Genomic DNA, 21371 nt, shown 5'->3' on the forward strand with positions numbered 1-21371 from the left:
ATAAGCCCCTCGTCACAGCAAGTGTTCCAGCCGCCAGTGACTAGAAAGGGAGACTTCATGTAGCACAACGAAGAGGAACACCCTTGACCTCGGTGACGGGTCAGCTGTGTGAATTCTACTACGTTCCCTAACCCTTTTGGACCTCAATTTCTGTACTATTTGTCACCTAACATTTTGCATTTTCATGGGCATCAAATAAATGAAATGTCTGAGGAAACCTGTGATCCACAACATTTTCAGCAATGTTATTGTAAAAAAACACACATTCTTTTCATGTTGGTGTTTTGATTTGAACTGAATGACCACCGAGAACTGATAAAATGCATCAAGGAATGGCCGTAGGGGTGGAGGACACCTTGACGACAGTACATCGATGAGGAATCGGACTTATAGGAATTGGTAACACGGGGTGCTGAGGAGTCTCACTGGGCACCGTGCTGGGTTCCAGGGAACTTCACTGTAGACTGATCAGCAATTACTTAGCTAGTCAGAGAATTTAGTGCAGCTCATCTTCATAGACGCATCTCAAACACAACCTCCTACCCTCCCAGAACCTTCCCACCTAGGACTTATCTTTGGAATCCTGTGTTCAGATGATTAGCTTACTGGTGGACACTACTCTTAGAGATTTGTAATTGGCTCGAGACAATGCTTGGGTGACACAGAGCAAAAACGTCTTCCCAATAAAACCAGAGACGATAATAGTGCGTTTATTTACAGCAGAGGCTGTAGCTATGAAAATGCCAAGTCCTCTCATGATCAACTGACAGGAGGGACTTGCACATGCCAGGCAGTAAATAAACATTCACCACGTGAATCACAAAACTGATGCCACTCCCTGGCCCTTCCCATCAGTATATAAAGCTTCCAGGGTCGCAGGTGACATTCAAACTTCAGAAGCATCCTCTGAACTCAACTGAAACCTCACCCTCTGCCACCATGTGCGGGAACTACTACGGGAACTACTATGGGGGCTGTGGATACGGCTCCGGCTACGGCTGTGGATATGGCTCCGGCTACGGCTGTGGATACGGCTCCGGCTACGGCTGTGGATATGGCTCCGGCTATGGCTGTAAATACGGCTGTGGATACGGCTCCGGCTATGGCTGTGGATACGGCTCTGGCTACGGCTGTGGATACGGCTCTGGCTACGGCTGTGGCTGCTGTTCCTTCCGACCCTTGTGCTACAGACGATGCTATTCCACTTGCTGCTAGAACATCATCTTCGTCTAAGGCTTAGACCATCCTTGGCCTCTAACATAATATATCAAGATGAACACTTTTCCTCCTAACGATGCCCATTTGTCATCTCTGCTTCCATGAGGAAAAGACACCACCTGAATTTCCATCAGATTCTTGTTTATCATTAAGGAATTAGAAATGTTCCCACTATGTGACCTGAAGCTAGAAGATTTGATTGTGATTGTCGCCAAAATGTAAATTCTTCCTTTTCCCGTTCAATGATTTTGTACTGGAAAAAAATTATTCATTCTCAATAAACAAGTCTTATTTTTCCTGTAAGTAACTGTGTTTTGTGTCAGAACCATCACTGTATGTGTGGCCCTCCCAGAAGGCTGATCAACCCCTGTGTCAGCTGGTCCTCGGGTTATTTATTCCTTCATCCACTACGTGTGCTCGTCCCCTGACCAGCACCACGTGCTTGTGCAGCTGCAGGTTGTACAAGTCTTGGTGCTCAGTGATGTGAGGACCCCGACCTTGCTCCTTTGCAAAACTATGTTGGCTACTCTAGTGTCTTCGCTTTCGACCTTCACATTAGAATCACTTGTCCACATCTAAAATATATTCTGTTGAGATTTTGATTTTGATTTCATTGAATCTACACATCGGTTTTGGGAGAATGGACTTCCTAACACTCTTGAGTCTTTCCATCCATGAACATGGTATATCTCTGCATATATGTAGGTCTTCTTTGACTTTTGTGGTGGGTTCGAATACAAAATTCAACAAGAACACTGGGCTCTGCAGTCACATTCGGGCATATTCGGGTGAGGAAGATACGCCAAAGCCTACAAACCCATGAGACATCTATTCAAGAAAATAGAAATAATAAATTCACAGAAGTATGGAAAGTATAAAGATTAATAAAATAAACAGTGGCTGGCTATGAAATATCATACAGCCTGTCAAACCCACCGGAGAAGAGACAGACGATCTTAATAGGCCTATGACTGTTAAATAAATTGAATCAACCGTAACACTCCCAAACAGAAAGCATCAGACCCGGATGGCTTTACTAGAAAATTCTACAAAACTTTTAAGAAATAAGTTATATCAATTCTCTAATATCACTTCCAGAATTAAAAAGCAGAGAGCATACTTACTAACTCACTCAATGTTACCTTAATACCAATAGCAGACAAAGACACGTCAAAAACAAAAGCAACAGACAAATATCTAAATGGACAGAAAGACAAAAATTCTCCATTAAATATTAGCAATTTGATTCCAGCATTGTATACAATGAATTACACACTTGAACCAAGTGGAATTTATCCCCATTATACGAGGCTGGTTCAATGTTCAAAAATGAATTAATGTGATTTATTACATCAACAGCCTGATGCAGAAAAATCACACAATCATTTCAATAGATGCAGAAAAAGCATTTGGCCTGGGCCAGTTTGCTCAGTGGTTAGAGCACTAGCCCATGGACCAAAGAGTTACAGGTTTGATTCCAGTCAGGGGCATGTGCCTCGGCTGTGGTTTGTCCCCTGCCCTGGTCGGGTTGTGCAGGGGGCAACCAGTCGATGTGTCTCTCTCACATCGATATTTCTCTCTCTCTCCCTCCTGCTCTCCCTCTCTATCTGATGATAAATAGAAAAATATCTTCAGGTGAGGATTAAAAAAAGAAAAAGAAGAAGCCTTTGACAAAATCCAACACCATTCATGATAAAAGTTTCAGGAATCAATCATAAAGGAAAACCCTCAACCAGATGAAGAATGTATACAGAAAACCTATGACCGACGTCATACATACTCGATCGTGAGAAACTAGAGGCTGTCCTGCTGAGATCAGGACAAGGCATGAATGTCCTCTCTCTATTTCTCGTCAGTATCATTGGAAGACCTTGATGATGCAATAATGCAAGAAAAAGAGATCAACTGTATACTGACAAAAAGAAAGAAAGAAAACTGTAGAGATAAACCACAGAACCTATATGCATGTGCGCATAACCGATGGACACGGACAACAAAGCTGGGGACGGGGCTGGGAGGGAGGAGGAGGAGGAGGGTGTCAATGGGTAAAAAAGAGAAACATCTGTAAGAAAAATAAATAAATGAAAGAAAGAAAGAAAGAAAGAAAGAAAGAAAGAAAGAAAGAAAGAAAGAAAGAAAGAAAGAAAGGAGGGAGGGAGGGAGGGAGGGAGGGAAGAAGAAAACGGTCTTTTTCTACATAAAGCATGATTGTCTATATAGAAAACCCAAAAGAAACAACCAAACACAAAAGAAACCAAAGCTATTGTAACTAATAAGTGATCAAAGCAAGAATACAGTATACAATGTTAACATACAAAAGTCAATTGCTTTTCTATATATTAATAATGAACAAGTAAAATTTGAAATGAAATGACAATCCTATGTACAATAGCAGCCACAATATAAAGTACTTAGCTATAAATGTAAAAGAAATGTACACAGGTTCTATATGAGGAAAACCCCAAAACTCTGGTGAAATTAAGCAGTGACTAAATAAACTATAGAAATAATCCCTGAAAGTATAGCGCCCCCATGTTCATAGCAGCACTATTTACAACAGCTAAGATCTGGAAACAGCCCAAGTGTCCATCAGCAGATAAATGGATAAAAAAGCTGTGGTACATGTACACAATGGAGTACTATGCAGCTGTAAGAAAGAAAGATCTCTCATCCTTTGAGACACATGGAGGGACCTGGGGAGTATTATCCTAAGTGAAACAAGCCAAGCAGAGAAAGACAAATATCACATGATCTCACTTATTTGTGGAATATAATGAACTGAACAAACTGATGAACAAAATTAACCCAGAGACATAGAGGTGGAGTATAGACTGACAAGCCTCAGAGGGGGGGTTGAGGGGAAGAGATAAACCACAGAACTTACATGTATGTACGCGTGACCAATGAACATAGACAACAAAGCTGGGGATGGGACAGGGGAAGGGGAGGAGGGTGTCAATGGGGGAAAAATGAGAAACATCTGTCACAAAAACAAATTAATAAAAATAAATAAAGTACTTTATACCTTTAAAAAAAGGAGTGACTAAATAAACAGACATTCTGTGTTTACGGGTAGGTGTTTATGTGTTAATGTTGTCGAGTGCCAGTTCTTAGGTTCACTGCAGTCTCACTCGACGTGCCTCATGCTGTTTCGTGGAATCCAACAAGGTGAGTGTCGGTGCACAGAGAGGAGCAAACACCAGAGCAGCCAACACAGCCCTGAAGGAGGCCAACGAGCTGGGGAAGGGACAACCGACCGCGAGTCTCGCTGGGAAGCACAGTCACGGGGCAGGGTGGCATTGGTGAAACAGACAGGAGACCCCCGAGCAGCAGAGACCCGAAATGCACTCACACGGAGAGCTGTCAGCTGACCTTTGGGAATGCAGAAAAGATGTTTTTTCCACCAACGGTGCTGGACCAACTGGCCATCCACAAACCCACCCCCCCTCCCCCCACAAAAAAATCTGGAAATAGACCTTGCACCCTTCATGAAAATGAATGGATCACAGACATAAATGCAAAATGAAAAGCTGTAAAACTTCCAGAAGATTCCATAGGAGAAAACCTAGACGACCTTGGGTATCACTATGACGTAGTTACAGAACCAAAGGCACAGTCCATTGCAGAAAGAAGCGATAAGCCAGACGTCATTAAAATGTGACTTCTGCTCTGCGAAGGACAATGTCAACAAGAGAGGCACTCCCGTCGCAGACTGGACGAAGACATGTGTGCAGAGCACCTCCGAGAATGTGACCCCAATAGACAAAGGATGCAGGGACTCGGCAATAAGAAACAAGTGACCTCATTAACTAGGGCAGATTCCTTAGCAGGCACCTCACCAAAGAAGATGTCACATGAGCACATGAAAAGACAGCTCACGTGACCTGACACCAGGGACATGCCAACTGGTGGAACACTTAGACGCCGCGGCACGCATGTGAGAACGGCCCAACTGACACCTGCTGAGACCGGACGGAACAACACGACTCTCGTCCATCACTGGCAGAAACAAGCCAACGCCGCCACTGGGGCAGACAGTCGTATCGTCTTTTATGAAGCCATAAAATAAGTTCTAATAAATTAAATTCAGTGTATTAAAAGGAATATATTCTACTGGCATTAAATGAGACATAAAGAACACACTGGAAAATTCCCCCAAACCATCCCATTGATCGATTACAAAGCACAAGGGACGTTAAAATGCAATGTGTAAAACATGACAATGACAAATTTTAAAAGTACCAGGATTTGTGGCATCGCATGTCAGCAATGATTGCAAAGTAATATGTCGCTTCAAGTGCAGAGGACAGAAAGAAGATGATGCCTTTACTTATCTGCTTACAAAGATATACCTGCAAAGACACGATCTTATGGAAGGGAGTATAAGTTGGGGAGCTCAAGGAGACAAAGAAATTATTGGAGGTCAAGAGCAGGCCACTTGAAACTGCTGACATGCCCTCTGCGGGGCACCGCCTGGTCACAGAACATGGCCGTGAGCATTTCTGGAGAGAGAGTTTCGGAGGTGTGACTGTATCACCTTGTTAAAGGTTCTCAGTGGGGCGGAGCCAGCCTTCTGCAATGCCCACGGGTGATGCTCTAGTCTTGAAACAACAAACCAATTACATCATCATAAATTAGGCAATAATATGAGACACGTGGTGGGTCCCACCCCACTGAGGGCGTATAAAAGGCCCCCGTAGGGAGAGGCGACCAGACAGAAGTCACCCTCACACCTTCTCCACCCGAGACACCCTCCTCACCCGCACCATGTGTGGCTACTACGGAAACTACTACGGGGGCTTTGGCTCCGGATGCTGTGGCTACGGCGGCCTGGGCTACGGCTGTGGCTGTGGCTGTGGGTACGGCCGTGGCTATGGCTGTGGCTTCGGCTCCTACTATGGCCGTGGCTACGGCTGTGGCTGTGGATACGGCCGTGGCTACGGCTGTGGCTGTGGGTACGGCCGTGGCTATGGCTGTGGCTGTGGCTGTGGCCGTGGCTATGGCTGTGGCTTCGGCTACTACTATTGAGGACACCATGGGAGACTAAATCTCTGCATGGGGACCTCAGGACTCACCAATTCGGAGTCACACGTGTCCTGTGACTTTTCAGCGGGGGATGGTCATCCTGCTTTCTGAGCATCCAGTCTAGTCCATCTAGCCTACAAGTTCCCAGCATCTGCCTCACTGAAGTGGGGTAAGGAGAAATTCACCCCTGATCCCACGATTCTGATGTCCTCAGGATCATGATGTCACAGTAACTGCCTTGACGATGTCCACTCTGGAGCTGGTTTCTCTGTCGACCTAATAATCGTGTTTCATCCAAACAGCGCCCCTGGTGTTTATTTCAGGGGTCGGATGTCTCAAGATTCCTACTGACAATTCTGTTACGTTCACAAGAAACTAACTTATATTTTGTAAATGACAGTTCCCGCCTCTGCTCCTGAGGGGGTCATAATTGTTATTCTGGGCGATTCTCAACTTTAAAGGCAATATTAGTTATCAATTAAGCATTGTGTGGTTCATGAGAATAAAGAAAATACCTTCCCCAATCTGCATGTTCAGGTCTCTCTTCAAATAAAAGAATGTTGTAATAGTCTCTACTTCTAGTCCTTCCTTAAAAATATGTTATGAGACCCGCCAGTGTGGCTCAGTGGTGGAGCATCGACCCTGCACCAAGAGGTCGCTGGTTCGGTTCCCGGTCAGGGCACTTGCCCAGGTTGTGGGCCCATCCCCAGAGGCGGCCAATCAATGTCCTCTCTTATCAATGTTTCTCTCTCTCTCTCCCTCTCCCTTCCCCTCTCTCTCTCTAAAGTCAATCAATCAATAAGAAAAATTTTAAAACATATATTTTATGAAAGAAAGAACCTAAGAACTCTTCCCGGACCCCTGCCTTCCTGAGGTGGTCGGGGCAGATTGTAAGACCAGCGGCCTGCACGGTGGGCCACGGAACAAAAGCAGCATTCGGGTGTTCACAGAGCCCAGGTCTCGCAGTGCAGCGACCCAGGTGTTGGCCGGGTGTGGGGTCTCCTGTGAAGCTCAGCTGAGGAAGGATGTGCCTCCGCGACCAGCACTTGGCAGAAGTCGGTGTATAACCGAGGGGCTGCGCACCCCGAGGGGCTCCGCACCCTCGTGCTACAGGCTCAGCTCCCAGAGGCTGTCTCTGACAGTCCCGGCCGTGGGGGCTCCCAAACACGCTTGCTTGTTTCTGCAAAGCCAGGAAGGGAAGGAGAGAGACTCCAGCGAGACGGACTCTGAACCCCATACAGACGTAGCATCATCATCTACACACGATCACATGTATATTCATACATTTCACTCCCTTTGCTTGTTGTTTGTTAGAATAACGCACAGGTCTTGGCCACACGCGGGAGGAGGTCACACAGGAGACTTGCAGAGGCTGAGCTCACAGAAGCTCCTAATGTTCTGCCCACTGCTGACCCAGCACCGTGCACACCTCCCAACAGGAACGAGGAAGCTCGGCTCCGTGCACAGTGCCTGGGACAGTCCACAGGACACCCGGCCACCTTGCCTGAAGCTTTGGGAGAATTTCCCTGGGAAGTGATCTGCATCGGGGGAATTTTGTGGGGTGTTCCCTTAATAATGTTCTGTTTGTTCTAATGAAGTCGGTCTCTTTATATTTCTGAATGTAGCAGTGTCCATGTTGGTCATCTGTGTTCCCCCAGGAAGTTATGCATTGCATATAGGTTTTCAGATGTATGTCCATAGAGATCTGCAATGTAGATTCATATCATTGAAAGAAATGTTTTTTCTTTATTGATTTGAGAGAGAGAGGATGGAAGAGGCAGAGAGAGACAGAAGCATTGATGAGGGAGAACATCAACCAGCCGCCTCCTACACGCCCCCCACTGGGGATCGGGCCCACAGCCTGGGCATGTGCCCTGACCGGGAATCGAACCGGTGACCTTGGTGCAGGGTCGATGCTGAACCACTGAGCCCCACCAGCTGGGTTGGAAAAGTATTTTTAATTATAAACTTATTTTCTTTATTAGATACGTGGTACTTGAGTCAGTCTTGGTAATATGCACATTTAAAAAAAAATTCCTCCCTAACTGGTTTGGCTTAGAGGTTAGAGCATTGGCCTGCGGTCCAGAGAGACCCGGGTTCGGTTCCCGCTAAGGGCATGTACCTCGGTTGCAGTTTGTCCCCGGCCCTGGTTGGGTCATGCAGGTGGCGACCACTCAATGTGTCCCTTTCACATCAATGTTTCTCTCTCTCTCTCTCTCTCTCTCTCTCTCTCCCTCACGCTCTATCTGAACAACAAAAAAAGAAAACGAAAAAATGTCCTCGGGTGAGGATAAGAATAAAATAAAAATTAAAAAAGTGAGAAAAACAATTTATATGCATGAGATTTGTAAAAATTATCTCAGTAAAGTTACAAAGACTTTAGCTAATACTTTAATTTGGAAACATGAAAAGAAGATAAAAATAAAAGAAATCTCCTTTTTTATCTACGTTGCGGGATTTACTGGCGTAGTATTCTTCATGACGCCCACTTCTTCTTTTTGGTGCCTGTATGATCTTAAAAAAAAATCTTTCTTTTTTTTTGTATTCTTCATATTGGTCATTTGTATTATCTTTCTCTCTTTTTTGGATAATCTTCACCTGAGGATAGTTTTCCATTGAATGTTAGAGAGAGTGGAAGGGAGGGGGAGAGAGACATCGATTGGTTGCCTCCTGTACGACCCCAACCGGGGCCGGGGATCAAACCTGCAACCCAGGTGCGTGCCCTTGACTTTCAGAATCGAACCCACAACCCTTCAGTCCATGGGCTGACGCCCTAACCACTGAGCCAAACCAGACAGAATTACATTTTCTCTCTTATATTCTTGGTTAATCTGTCTAGAATTTATCAACTTGGTTGATCTGATCAAAGAACCATATTTGTGTGTCACTGATTTTCCTTATAGTTGGTCCATTTTCTACTGAACTGATACCACTCTTGTCTTTATTTGGTTTCTACCCTTTTCTTATTTTTATATTTAATTCTCTCTTCCTTTCCTTTGTAAAGAAGCTGAGAACATTGACTTTTGAATATCACTTGATGGCAGGGGTAGTGAAGGGGGTGTAAGGACAAACCTGATGGAGAACAACAATAAAACAAAATAAAGAGGTAGGCGCCACTTCCAAAGTAATCAATAGAAACATAAAACAAAACGTCATTGTCTTCCTAACACAGACTCGTAGAGCTGTAAGTTCCCTCCTAACCCTTCCTCGGGGGAACCATCATTCGGTTCCGTGTTTCCGTATTAACCAGCAACATGCTTTCTAACCTCCCGGGAGACTTGTTTCTGACCACACGTGACTCAGGAGAGCTCTTTCCCGGTCTAGGGAGCCCTGTCCCCCGTGCCCAGGACTCCCCCGCCCTCCAGGGGAGCCGAGGCCGTGGGGGGCAGTGGGCTCTCCTGTACCACTGAGGCCACACCGACAGGCACGGCGGGGAGACTGGTGGACTGGGCGAGGGACGGCGGAGACAGCCACCACCGACCTGAGGGACACGGACAGGTAGGAGTCCCGCCCACAAGACCCAGACCCTGCCCTGAGCAGGACGGCTGCCTCCCTCCGCGGCAGCTGAGACCAGGCTGCCCTGGGCCACCGTCCCACCACCACACCGGGACGCAGGGCCACGCGCTGAGCGAGAAGAGAGAGCTAACCACCCTGACGCTGAGTGACCGGACGCTCTAAGGGTCTGGGCCAGATTTTAAGGTCGCCACCAGAGAACTGTCCACCAACCCAAGTCTCCTGAAACAAGTAGGTTGAAAGAAAAAGAATTATATACGTTTCTACTTTAAATATATATATTTAGTATTGTGTGTGTGTGTGTGTTTATATTCATATATACGGCAAACAGAAACTACTAGAAAGCTGGAATGGATATAATAATATCAAACTAAATAGTCTTTAAAATGAAGAATTTTTGCCTGATCCATGTGGCTCAGTGGATTGAGTATGTCGCGTGGACTGAGAGGTCCCGGTTCGATTCCCGGTCAGGGCACACGCCCGGGTTGTGGGCTCATCCCCAGTGGGGGGCGTGCAGGAGGCGGCTGATTCAAGTTTCTTTCTCCCATCGATGTTTCTACCTCTCTCTCCCTCTCCCTTCCTCTCTCTCTAAAATCAATTAAGAAAACAAAATTTTTTAAATAAAAAATAAAATAAAAATCGAAACCATGCACAGCGCCAGGTGCCGTGTGTCTTCAACGGAGGGAGGAGGGCTTGGCTGTCTGACTCTCCCCTCCACACGGGCCAGGCGCCGGCTGAGGGTTTGCCCTGCCTCCACTTGCATCCCTGTTCGGAAAGTAGTTCTGTGTGAACCCATCGTCAGTCTTAGGTACCCCGATTCCAAAACAAGTTACTCAAATATAAATAGATATAATTGATTTACATTTGATCATTGTTGATATCCTTTTAATACTTAGCAAAGGGCGTGAGCTAAGGGAATTTATTATAGGCAGCTTTCGGAACATTGGCCCGGCCTCCGGGACCAGGGGTGCTTGGCAGCCTGCACCTCGGAGCGAATGTGTGTGCCTGGTGACAGTCCCCTCGGCCACCATCTGGTCATGAAGGAGAACAGGTCTCTGTCCAGAGGCAGGCGGGGGGGGGGGACCCCGCGAAGGCGCCACTGAGACAGACCTCGCGCTGTCCGTCTTCCTGCGACAACGTGCGAGTGCCGGAGAGGGCGGCCGTCCACGCAGCCCCGCGGCCGTCCACGCAGCCCCGACGCCCAGGAGGGCGAGGCGTGTTCTCATGAGCGAAAAGAAATAGCATCACGTCGAATTAGGAAGAAAAACTCACCTCCGCCCAGAGGCACATTTCAACCCCTAGCATAAAGAGAGAATGAAATACTAGAGAAGGAGAATGGCGTGGTGAGGGGAACCACTTTGCCGACGACTTTGGTCACAGTCGGGACACACCGCAGACGACCGGTGATGGGATCAGTGCAGATGGTGGTGGCCCTCGGACCTGCTCAGGAAAACAGGTGACGGAGGTGCTGGCTGAACATGACTCTTCCGCCCCATCTCAGCGACCAGCGAGAAGTAACCAAGGGCTCGACACGCGCACAACCACACGCATCTGCACAAGCAAGTAAACGTGAAAACATTGTCAGTGTGCAGAACAGTTTCCCTTTAATGAGAAACGAATAGTCAGATAATAATAGCACGAGATCCGATGACTATGTTGTGAGTTACTGTTAACTCAGGTCATTTCCGTCAAGAAGGGCCTGAGGCTCCACGGCTGCTGTTGAGCAGACAACTGTGGTCGTTGTGAATAATGCAGGCGGTTCGCCGAGGCCTTCGTAAGAGAATGTCTTGAACAGATGGGTAACCTAGAACTTCTTAGAAAAATCCAGAAGACCAGTATCCTCCATAGCAGCATGGTCAGTAACAGACATATCCCAGGCCACCATAGCCACGCCCCAGGCCACTGTGGCCACAGCCCGGGCCACCGTAGTCACACTCCAGGCCACCATAGCCACACCCCAGGCCACTGTGGCCACAGCCTGGGCCACCATAGCCACACCCCAGGCCACTGTGGCTGTGTCCCAGGCCACCGTGGCCACAGCCCGGGCCACTGAAGCCACACCCCAGGCCACCGTGGCCACGTCCCAGGCCACCATAGCCACATCCCAGGCCACTGTGACCACGTCCTGGGCCACCGTAGTAATTGTTGTAGAAGCTCATGGTGTGAGGAGAAGGCTCAGGAGAAGAACAGAGGCAGCTTCCAGAGCCCTGAGGTTCTGATGGACACGGAGCCTCGTGTACCACCCGAGCGGGGGTGGGGCTGACCTCAGGCACTGCTGGGTTCACGTTCCAAACTCATTGGCATCGTCACCACCTCAGGAATGCCTCATAAACCAGCATGTCCAGGACAACCTTCCTGTGTGTCAGGGAGCCACCAGGGATCGCGTGTGCCTCTACTGAAAGATTCTTCTAGTTTGGTGGCTCGTTTACTCTTCACGTGAGGTCTAAACCATATCACTCGCTACCGTGAGGTCCTACAACGCCTTCGGGTGTCACCTCTTGAACAGGAGAGACGACACAAAAGAAGACACCGTGAAGACACGCAGCTCCGGCGGTCGGTCCGGGAATGATGAGGGTGGTGTGTTGTATTTTGTGGAGCAGTTTTAGCCACTTTGATTTATGCTTCACATGTATACACACCCACCTTCTGTATATGATCAGAAGCCACGGTGGAGTCGCGGACATGACATCCACGGGCCACGATGACACAGAAATGGAAGGAGGCCTCCTGTCAGCGGTTCCAGCTTTAAACTCTGCTCTAGAAACTACCTAGGGTTTCCTGACATCAAGGTCCTCCCGCTGTGACCAGCAACATAGGCTCACGTCTGGGGGATTCTGGTCCAACATGTACAACCTCAGCTTCGCTTTGAGAACACAGGCAGCCCCGACGGGGGAACAGACGGCGAAACACCCGGCGTTTGAGACTGTCAACACTGTGGGAGTTAACGAAAAATGGAAAACGGTCCCCAGCTGAAGACGACCGAAGAGATGAGGCCAGCAAATGCCAGGTGGCATCTGGATCGGATCTTAGAAAAAACAAAGGACACTCGTGAACGACAAATACGAGGGCAGATTAGGTGAGGATAGTGTACAAGGTCAACCTCTCAGTTTTGGTCACTGTGCTTGGTTGTGAAAGGTGTGACTGGGTGAAGGGGACATGCTCACATTCCGAATATTTTTGTTGTTGTTGAAAGTATTACAGATGTCCCCCTTTTTTCCATTGACCCCCTCCTTCCCGCCCCCACCCTCCTCTTGCCTCCCTCCCTGGTGTCCGTGTCGATTGGTTGTGCATCTATGAGTATAAGTTCTCAGTATTTTGGTAACATTTGGTAACTAAAATCATTTCAAAATAAAAAGGTAGGAAAGAGAATTTAAATGCTACTTATAACGTAGAAATAGACACTTCGAACCTATATGATCCTGTTAACCAATGTCAATTTAATTTAAAAAAATAATTTAAAAACTAGTGAATACATAGTAATAAAAATGCTGCTCAGTTGTATCGATTTGGTCATTTATCAGGTTTTCGGTCCCTGAAACTTCCAGGCCCCTGCCGTCTGTCGGACACCGTCCTGCACAGGATCCCTGTGACCACGGCGTGGGATTCTGGACTGAGTGGGGGCAGGAAGCCAGCTGGACCCTGGAGAGCGACACTGAAGGGTGAATTGAGGTGAACTGGCTGGAGCAGAGTGTCCCCTGAGGAGAGCGGAGGTGGAAACCAGGGCGGCGGCAGACACCTGGCCGGCGCCCTGCCCGTGGGGAGCGGAGACTGGAGAAAGGAGAAGGGGAAGGGCCCCGAAAGCCCGTGGGGAGCGGAGTCTGGAGAAGGGAGGAGGGGAAGGGCCCCGAAAGCCCGTGGGGAGCGGAGACTGGAGAAGGGAGGAGGGGAAGGGCCCCGAAAGCCCGTGGGGAGCGGAGTCTGGAGAAGGGAGGAGGGGAAGGGCCCCGAAAGCCCGTGGGGAGCGGAGTCTGGAGAAGGGAGAAGGGGAAGGGCCCCGAAAGCCCCCGGCCTGGCCGGCAGAGCAGGAGCGAGCACGGGGCGGGGCGAAGGGCAGGGAGGCTCCGGGCGGAGGACACGGCGGATCTGAATGCCGCTCGGAGCCCTCGGGAAATAAGAGGACAGAGGACGGAGCCCCTGGAATTGGCGAGATCAGTCCCGGCAATCCCTGCTGAGCAGTTTTAGTGGGGTCCTGGGGACCAAACACCAAAAGGGGGACGGGGGCTGGAAGCCACTGTGGAAACACCCCGAGCCTGTGCGGCCGGAGGGAGAAAACGGCACGTTAGCTGGAGACCGTCGAGGGGGCAGCGGGGTCACTTTGCTCTGTGTTTGACGATGGAATGTTCCTAAGAACTAAATATAGTTCAGAAAAGCACAGGAGAAAACCGATTCTGAGGAATCTCATTGCTGCAATGCTCTTGCTGTTATGATTAGAAAGAGAAACTCAATTATTATTATTATTTTTTTAATCCTCACATGCAGATGTGTTTTTTTTTTTTTTTTTTTTCTATTTATCTTCAGACAGAGTGGGAGGGAGGGAGGGAGGGAGACATCCACATGAGAGAGACACATCGACTGGTTGCACCCTCATGACCCTGACCAGGGCCGGGGACAAACTGCAACTCAGGTGCGTGCCCTGGACCAGAATCGAACCTGAGACTCTTCGGTCCATGGGCTGATGCTCTAACCACTGAGAAAAACCAGCCAGGGTGTGACTCAATTTTTAAGAAGAATCAAATTAACTCAAGGAAGGAGATCCCTGGAGATACAGAATGGTAAGCGGCACAACGAGGCACATCTACTTCACAAATTAACAATGTCTCTCATGGCTCCTTTAACCAAATACCAGGAAGAATCCACATCAACTATAATTTTCTTTTTAATTGGCCTGTGGAATTTAGTCATCTCAGTCTGCGGGGACGTTCTAGGAACTTAGGCTGGAAGAAGACTGTCATCATGTCATTTAAGTTAATTAAATTGTTACTGGAACCTTATTTGATGTTATTACTTTCTTGGCTGGGGCTACTTTTAATTTCTGTATGGGAAATGTGAGAAAAATGCAGTCAGATGTCCTCTTAATTTTAATATCAATCCAGTAAATGGTGGGTTAAACAGCACAATGGGTGTCTACTTTACAAAAATGAACCTATTTAAGGACACAAATGGAATGAACATTCAAAAACACACATGGATGAATAGTTGAGTGTATTTGATTGGATCTTTCATAGTGAAACATTCTATCTTATTAAGAGATTGGTTCTTGTTTTGTTTTGCTTTGTTTTGTTTTTATTGATTTTAGAGAGAGAGGAAGGGAGAGAGAGAGATAGAAACATCAATGAGAGAAAACATTGATTAGCGGCCTCCTGCATGCCCCCCACTGGGGATCGGGCCCACAACCTGGGCTTGTGCCCTGACTGGGAATTGAACTGGTGACCTCTTGGTGCAGGGGTCGATGCTCAACCCCTGAGGCACACCAGCCGGACTTAAGAGATTGTTTTCACTTATGAGATGTACTTAGGAAGACAGGTGAACTGTGAAATTTCTCTAAAGTTCGTGTCTTTATTCTCATGACCTTCAGAGGAGAGTTGGCTAAAATATAGGCTGTGTCAACACTTTGAACTCTCTGTTTGCTTAAGGTTGTGAGTGAATACATAAAAAAAGATTTGGACTCAGAATAACAGAAATCTACTGATAGATTCTACTTGAATGTTGAAGAATGCTACCTCCCCACATTCATTATCTTGAAGGAACAGAAGTACATGTTTTCATCTTTCATTTGAAGTGATTCTCGCCTTTCCAGTACCTCCCAGAGGGAGGGATCATTACAATAACTGTAATAAACACCATGATAATTCCGGCACCGGGCAGGGTTACAAAGTATAAAGATTGGGAATCTTGATAAAGGAAAAGACCTACTAGATTGATAGACATAAGTGTATGATGTCAAGCCGAATGGATAGTTACTTAGAATAGAATTGTAATGCTGATGAGAATACTAGCTAATTTGTATAACTGTGTATCCAACCTATAGGAAAAACAGCAGAGACATGTAATCCCAGGAATAACTTGTGTCTTTCAGGCCTTCCGTAGAAATAACACATAACAGAGAATTAGAGACATGAGTATGGGCAGGAAAATATAAGGCATTTTGCTCAGACTTGGTTTTCTGGAAACTGTAATTAGTTGGGTTTTATCAGCCTCATGGGAATGAGAGACACATGATGGTATCAGCACAGAAAGGGAACAGGATCCCTGGAGAGAATAATTAATTTTGATCAAGAGAAGAAAAAGTCATGAGTCAAAAAAAGTGTCGGTCTTATAAAATGTTAAAAAAAAAAAATAGTAAAAATAAAGGGGCCAAGAAAGATACGACTGAGATTAACGGAGTCTTTGTCCTTGGTAGAGAGGTGGCCTTGCAGACCAAAACGCAAGTCCCATGGGCGTGCCCCTGTGAGAGAGTGTCCCCTGTCCTCCGAGCCCTCGATGGGTAAGCAGAGTCTGCACTGAGACTCTGCTTGGGGCAATCACCCCAAACAGCTAATAGCCCGCAGGCTCTGTCTTCTGGTTGGGGAACAACAAACCCATTAGCTTAGTCATAAGATTATCCAGTGACATGAGACACGTGGTGGGTCCCACCCCACTGAGGGCTATAAAAGGGCCCTGCAGGGAGAGGTGACCAGACAGAAGTCACCCTCACACCTTCTCCACCTGAGACACCCTCCTCACCCGCACCATGTGTGGCTACTACGGAAACTACTACGGGGGCCTCGGCTCCGGGTGCTGTGGCTACGGCGGCCTGGGCTACGGCTGTGGCTGTGGCTGTGGCTACGGCCGTGGCTACGGCTGTGGCTGTGGCTACGGCTGTGGCTACGGCGGCCTGGGCTACGGCTGTGGCTATGGCTGTGGCTACGGCCGTGGCTACGGCTGTGGCTGTGGTTACGGATGTGGGTACGGCTGTGGCTGTGGCTATGGCTGTGGCCGAGGCTATGGCTCTGGCTTCGGCTACTACTATTGAGGATGCCACGGGGACCCACCCTGCACACCTGCTCGGGACACACGGGCCTGAGAGCCACAGGCTCTGAGCCTGCTGACGCCCAGCCCTCCGGGGCCCTCCGGGTCGCACACACCACCTGGTCCTGTCCTGTCTGACTCGGGAGCGGGTCCTGTGAAGTTTGCCCTGCAGATGCCCGTGGGTGTCTCGCGGGGACGATGCTGTCACAGATCCCGCCCTGGACGCCCTGCAGGAGTCATCTCTCTGTCCTAATAAACCTGTCCCACCGAGACACCGAGCCCACTGTGCTTATTTCAAGCCCAGGACTATCATCGTGGCTGTTCCCTCACGGAGCTGAGGGAGCAGTAGCCTGACTTAGGGAACCACTTCCTGTGATGTTTCTACCTGGTGGCTCTGCCGAGCCCCTGCTTTGACCGAGGAGGCACCGCCGGGGCCCTCACCTCCCTCCTGGAACGGGGCGGAGCCGACCTGCGGGGCAGGGTTCAGGGTGAAGCAGGTGGCCTTCCCCATTCCCCTAACACCCCCTGGAAAAGCGACACACCGGAGAGCTGTGCCCCGAAACCCTGCCCCGTGGGCACCCCTCAGGAGACACGCACGTGGACAGGCACCCCTGACTAACCTTCGGGGCACGCTGGGACAAGGAGAGTTCCCGGTGCGCACCCCACATGAGCGGCAGAGCCCTCAGCCCGACAGCGCCCCCACCTGCTGTCCCGGCGGGAACTACGGGGCTACGCAGTGGGCCCCCCCCCCCCCTGTCGTTCACGGCTCGTTGTGTCCAGAGCCATCAGGGGCTCCTGACTCTTGTCTTTCCCGCGCTCGGCGCATGTCCACGGTGGCAGCTGTCAGTCACTTGCTTGTCCACTCACTTTCCGTGACTCGTGTGTCCGTAGCTGGGCGATGGTCATCCCTGGATGCAGCATTCTGGGGGTGCGGGTAGCCGGGAAGGAGGTGAGGAGGGGTTTAGAGAAAGAGAAGCCTGGACCCCAATTCATACAGCCCAGGAAGGGAACTGAGACCCCAGAAGGATCACAACCCAGAATAAAGAACTTTTTTTCATTCTTTTTTAAAAATATAAACAAAGCTGGAGACAGGGTGCGAGGGGGGGAGCAGAAACATCTGTAACAAAAATAAATTAATAAAAAAATAAAAAATAATAAAAAAACATGTTTTTGATTTTTTTAGAGAGAGATAGAAACATCGACGAGAGAGGAACAACGATCGGCCGCCTCCTGCACACCCCGTATGGGGATCGAGCCCGCAACCCGGCCTGTGCCCTGAGCAGGAATCGAACCCGGACCTCTCGGTCCCTGGGACGGCGCTCAGTCCACTGAGCCACACCGGCCGGGCAGAGCCTCTGTTCTTCACAGTCAATCTTTTGTGAAGACTTGTCGTTCCTACTTCCTTGAGTCATGAAGTTTATAATTTCCCATCTGAGACTGTGAGGAAACCGAATGGTCCTTGTCTAGCTCAGGAAACAGATTCCAAAACGATCTGAACTTCTCCGTAGGTCGTAACATTGGATACAGTAAATTCGGTACTGAATGAAAGAGACGATAGCCTTGATTATAAACCCAAAGGAAACATGTTGGAGATGACGGTTTTCTCAGACCGGCTCCTTACACACGTGTGAACGGAGAGACCCCGGCTGACCTCCAGCCCCTCGTGGGCTGCCTGGCTCTTCACGGCCACCACTCAGCCCAGCAGACGTCTTCCTCGCGGTCCTCGCATTGGCCCCTTCGCTTCTGCGAAGGCTCAGACCACGAGTCGCTCCCTGAACCTGAGCAAGGAGAGGTTCGCCTGGACCCGCTGCACCGTGTCTCTCCTCGCACTGAAGACTTGGGCCCAACTCCTCATGTGTTGACTCTGGTCGGTCTGTCAAACAGGGAGCACTGACATCGAGGCTCAGAGAAGCGACTCCGTGCCGATGTCACTACGCCACACGCATGTGTCCACACACACATTCATTTCTCCCAGAATTTAGTTTTGAAAAGTGTCAAACCCACAATGTGGTGGAGACAGCAGTGCAGTGAGCCCCGGACACCTTCACCTGCACTCGGCGGGGGCGGGTTCTGCCACGTAGTTTTCTCTCTGTCACCCCAACACACACTCACACACACGCCCGCACACATACACACACGTGAACACACAGAGACACACTCACATACATAGACACTCTCTAACACACACTCACACTCTCACTCAAACATGACTGCTGACCCATGGACACTAAGTGGCTTCATGACACTATGAGGAGAGGAGGGACGTTCTCTGAGACACCACCACCCCATGGTCACCAGAAGAAATCGTTTTGGATACAACACTACTGTCTAATTCCTAGTCCATCTTCTGTTTTTCTCAAGGGCCTTTTTTTATTACTTTTGATGCAGATCTGTTGGTGGGAACGATCCTACTTTGCAGTTCATTGTCAGTTGTAACCCAGTGTCTCATGAAACCCGGAGCGTTTCCCAGCCTCCTGTTGGGCCATGATGCAGCACACGGATACATTTGTATTGTGCACAGACAATTATTCACTAGAAAATGCCACCATCTGTTTTTATTGCATCAATTATGATTACCTGTTTTATAAATTAATACTTTTAAAACAAAGATTAAGTTAAATATGCCCCCAAATTAGGGAAATTCAAAGCTTCATCGAGCATGGAGTGGATGTGTGTTCTAGAACGAACTCGAACACCGAACGAACACACACGGAGTGCGGAACCGACTCGGTGAGGGAGCTGTGCCAGGAGAGGACGGAGGGCAGAGGCCAGACTGTGGGGACAGAGGACTCGGGGACAGAAGACTCAGGGACAGAGGACTCGGGACAGAGGACTCGGGGACAGAGGACTCGGGACAGAGGACTCGGGGACAGAGGACTCGGGGGCAGAGGACTCGGGACAGAGGACTCGGGACAGAGGACTCGGGGACAGAGGACTCGGGGACAGAGGACTCGGGGGCAGAGGCCAGGCCGTGGGGACAGAGGACTCGGGGACAGAGGACTCGGGGACAGAGGACTCGGGGGCAGAGGACTCGGGACAGAGGACTCGGGACAGAGGACTCGGGGACAGAGGACTCGGGGACAGAGGACTCGGGGACAGAGGACTCGGGGGCAGAGGCCAGGCCGTGGGGACAGAGGACTCGGGGGCAGAGGCCAGGCCGTGGGGACAGAGGACTCGGGGACAGAGGACTCGGGGGCAGAGGCCAGGCCGTGGGGACAGAGGACTCGGGGGCAGAGGCCAGGCCGTGGGGACAGAGGACTCGGGACAGAGGACTCGGGGACAGAGGACTCGGGGACAGAGGACTCGGGGGCAGAGGACTCGGGACAGAGGACTCGGGGACAGAGGACTCGGGGACAGAGGACTCGGGGGCAGAGGACTCGGGACAGAGGACTCGGGGACAGAGGACTCGGGGACAGAGGACTCGGGGGCAGAGGACTCGGGACAGAGGACTCGGGGACAGAGGACTCGGGGACAGAGGACTCGGGGGCAGAGGCCAGGCCGTGGGGACAGAGGACTCGGGACAGAGGACTCGGGGACAGAGGACTCGGGGGCAGAGGACTCGGGACAGAGGACTCGGGGACGGAGGACTCGGGGACCGAGGACTCGGGGGCAGAGGCCAGGCCGTGGGGACAGAGGACTCGGGACAGAGGACTCGGGGACAGAGGACTCGGGGACAGAGGACTCGGGGGCAGAGGCCAGGCCGTGGGGACAGAGGACTCGGGGACAGAGGCCAGACCGTGGGCACAGAGGACTCGGGGACAGAGGACTCGGGACAGAGGACTCGGGGACAGAGGACTCGGGGACAGAGGACTCGGGGGCAGAGGCCAGACCGTGGGCACAGAGGACTCGGGGACAGAGGACTCGGGGCAGAGGCCAGGCCGTGGGGACAGAGGACTCGGGACAGAGGACTCGGGACAGAGGACTCGTCACGCCAGACACACGTCGGCCTGTTGAAAGGCTGTGCTTCCCCGGGTCCCCTCGTCGGGAACTGCTCTGTACAGTGGGTCCCCGTTGACCAGCTGCTGCCCACCGGGTTCGCTCCAGCAGCGAGGACACGGCCCCAGGGCTGGGGGTGCTGGCGGAGGCCCCGCCTGGGAGCGGCCCCGGAACCCCTCAGCTGACGCCCCTCCCACAGGGTCGGCCCACTCCGGGAACCACCTCCCTGCTTGGCTGTGTGGGCGTCAAGACCCACCTCCCTGCCCAGCCCCAACCGCGCTGCGGGATGTCCCACCCAGGTCCCCCACGTGCTGTCCCAAAGCCCCACTGACCTGCACCCACGTGACCTCCTCTTCCTTCACACTGTCCAGGGCAGCAGCTGACGGCCCAGTAAAGCCCTTCCTGACGGACAGTGGGGTCCGGGGCAGCCATGGGCCCCGCCCTGCAGCCCGCGTGCTCCCGGGACGTCAGTACTGTGCCGACGGCAGGGGCTTTCTGCAGACGTTCCTCCATGGGGTCTGTCTGCCGGTCCTCAGGGCGAGACAGGCTCCCATGTCCTCAGGGAACGGAGGACGGCTCACGTTTGCTGCTTTGTGCCCACTGGCGGGGACTCGAGGGTGACATGTCCCATCACGGAGGGTGATACCCTGGACCACTTAGTTAAAAGGGTG

General features: G+C 50.3%; 2 protein-coding genes across 2 annotated transcripts; both read left to right on the plus strand.

Moving 5' to 3' along the window:
- Positions 1–939: 939 nt before the first annotated feature.
- Positions 940–6246, plus strand: LOC118617598 (keratin-associated protein 6-2-like). Its single transcript, XM_036243571.1, has 2 exons — positions 940–1145; positions 6063–6246. Exons 1-2 carry the CDS (start codon positions 940–942, stop codon positions 6244–6246), a joined length of 390 nt encoding a protein of 129 aa, XP_036099464.1.
- Positions 6247–16486: 10240 nt separating this feature from the next.
- LOC118617600 (keratin-associated protein 6-2-like) lies at positions 16487–16768 on the plus strand. Its single transcript, XM_036243572.1, has one exon. It carries the CDS (start codon positions 16487–16489, stop codon positions 16766–16768), a length of 282 nt encoding a protein of 93 aa, XP_036099465.1.
- The last annotated feature ends 4603 nt before the right edge of the window (positions 16769–21371 follow it).

Source organism: Molossus molossus, unplaced genomic scaffold (assembly GCF_014108415.1).
Source record: "Molossus molossus isolate mMolMol1 unplaced genomic scaffold, mMolMol1.p scaffold_m16_p_5, whole genome shotgun sequence".
Classification (NCBI taxonomy): domain Eukaryota; kingdom Metazoa; phylum Chordata; class Mammalia; order Chiroptera; family Molossidae; genus Molossus; species Molossus molossus.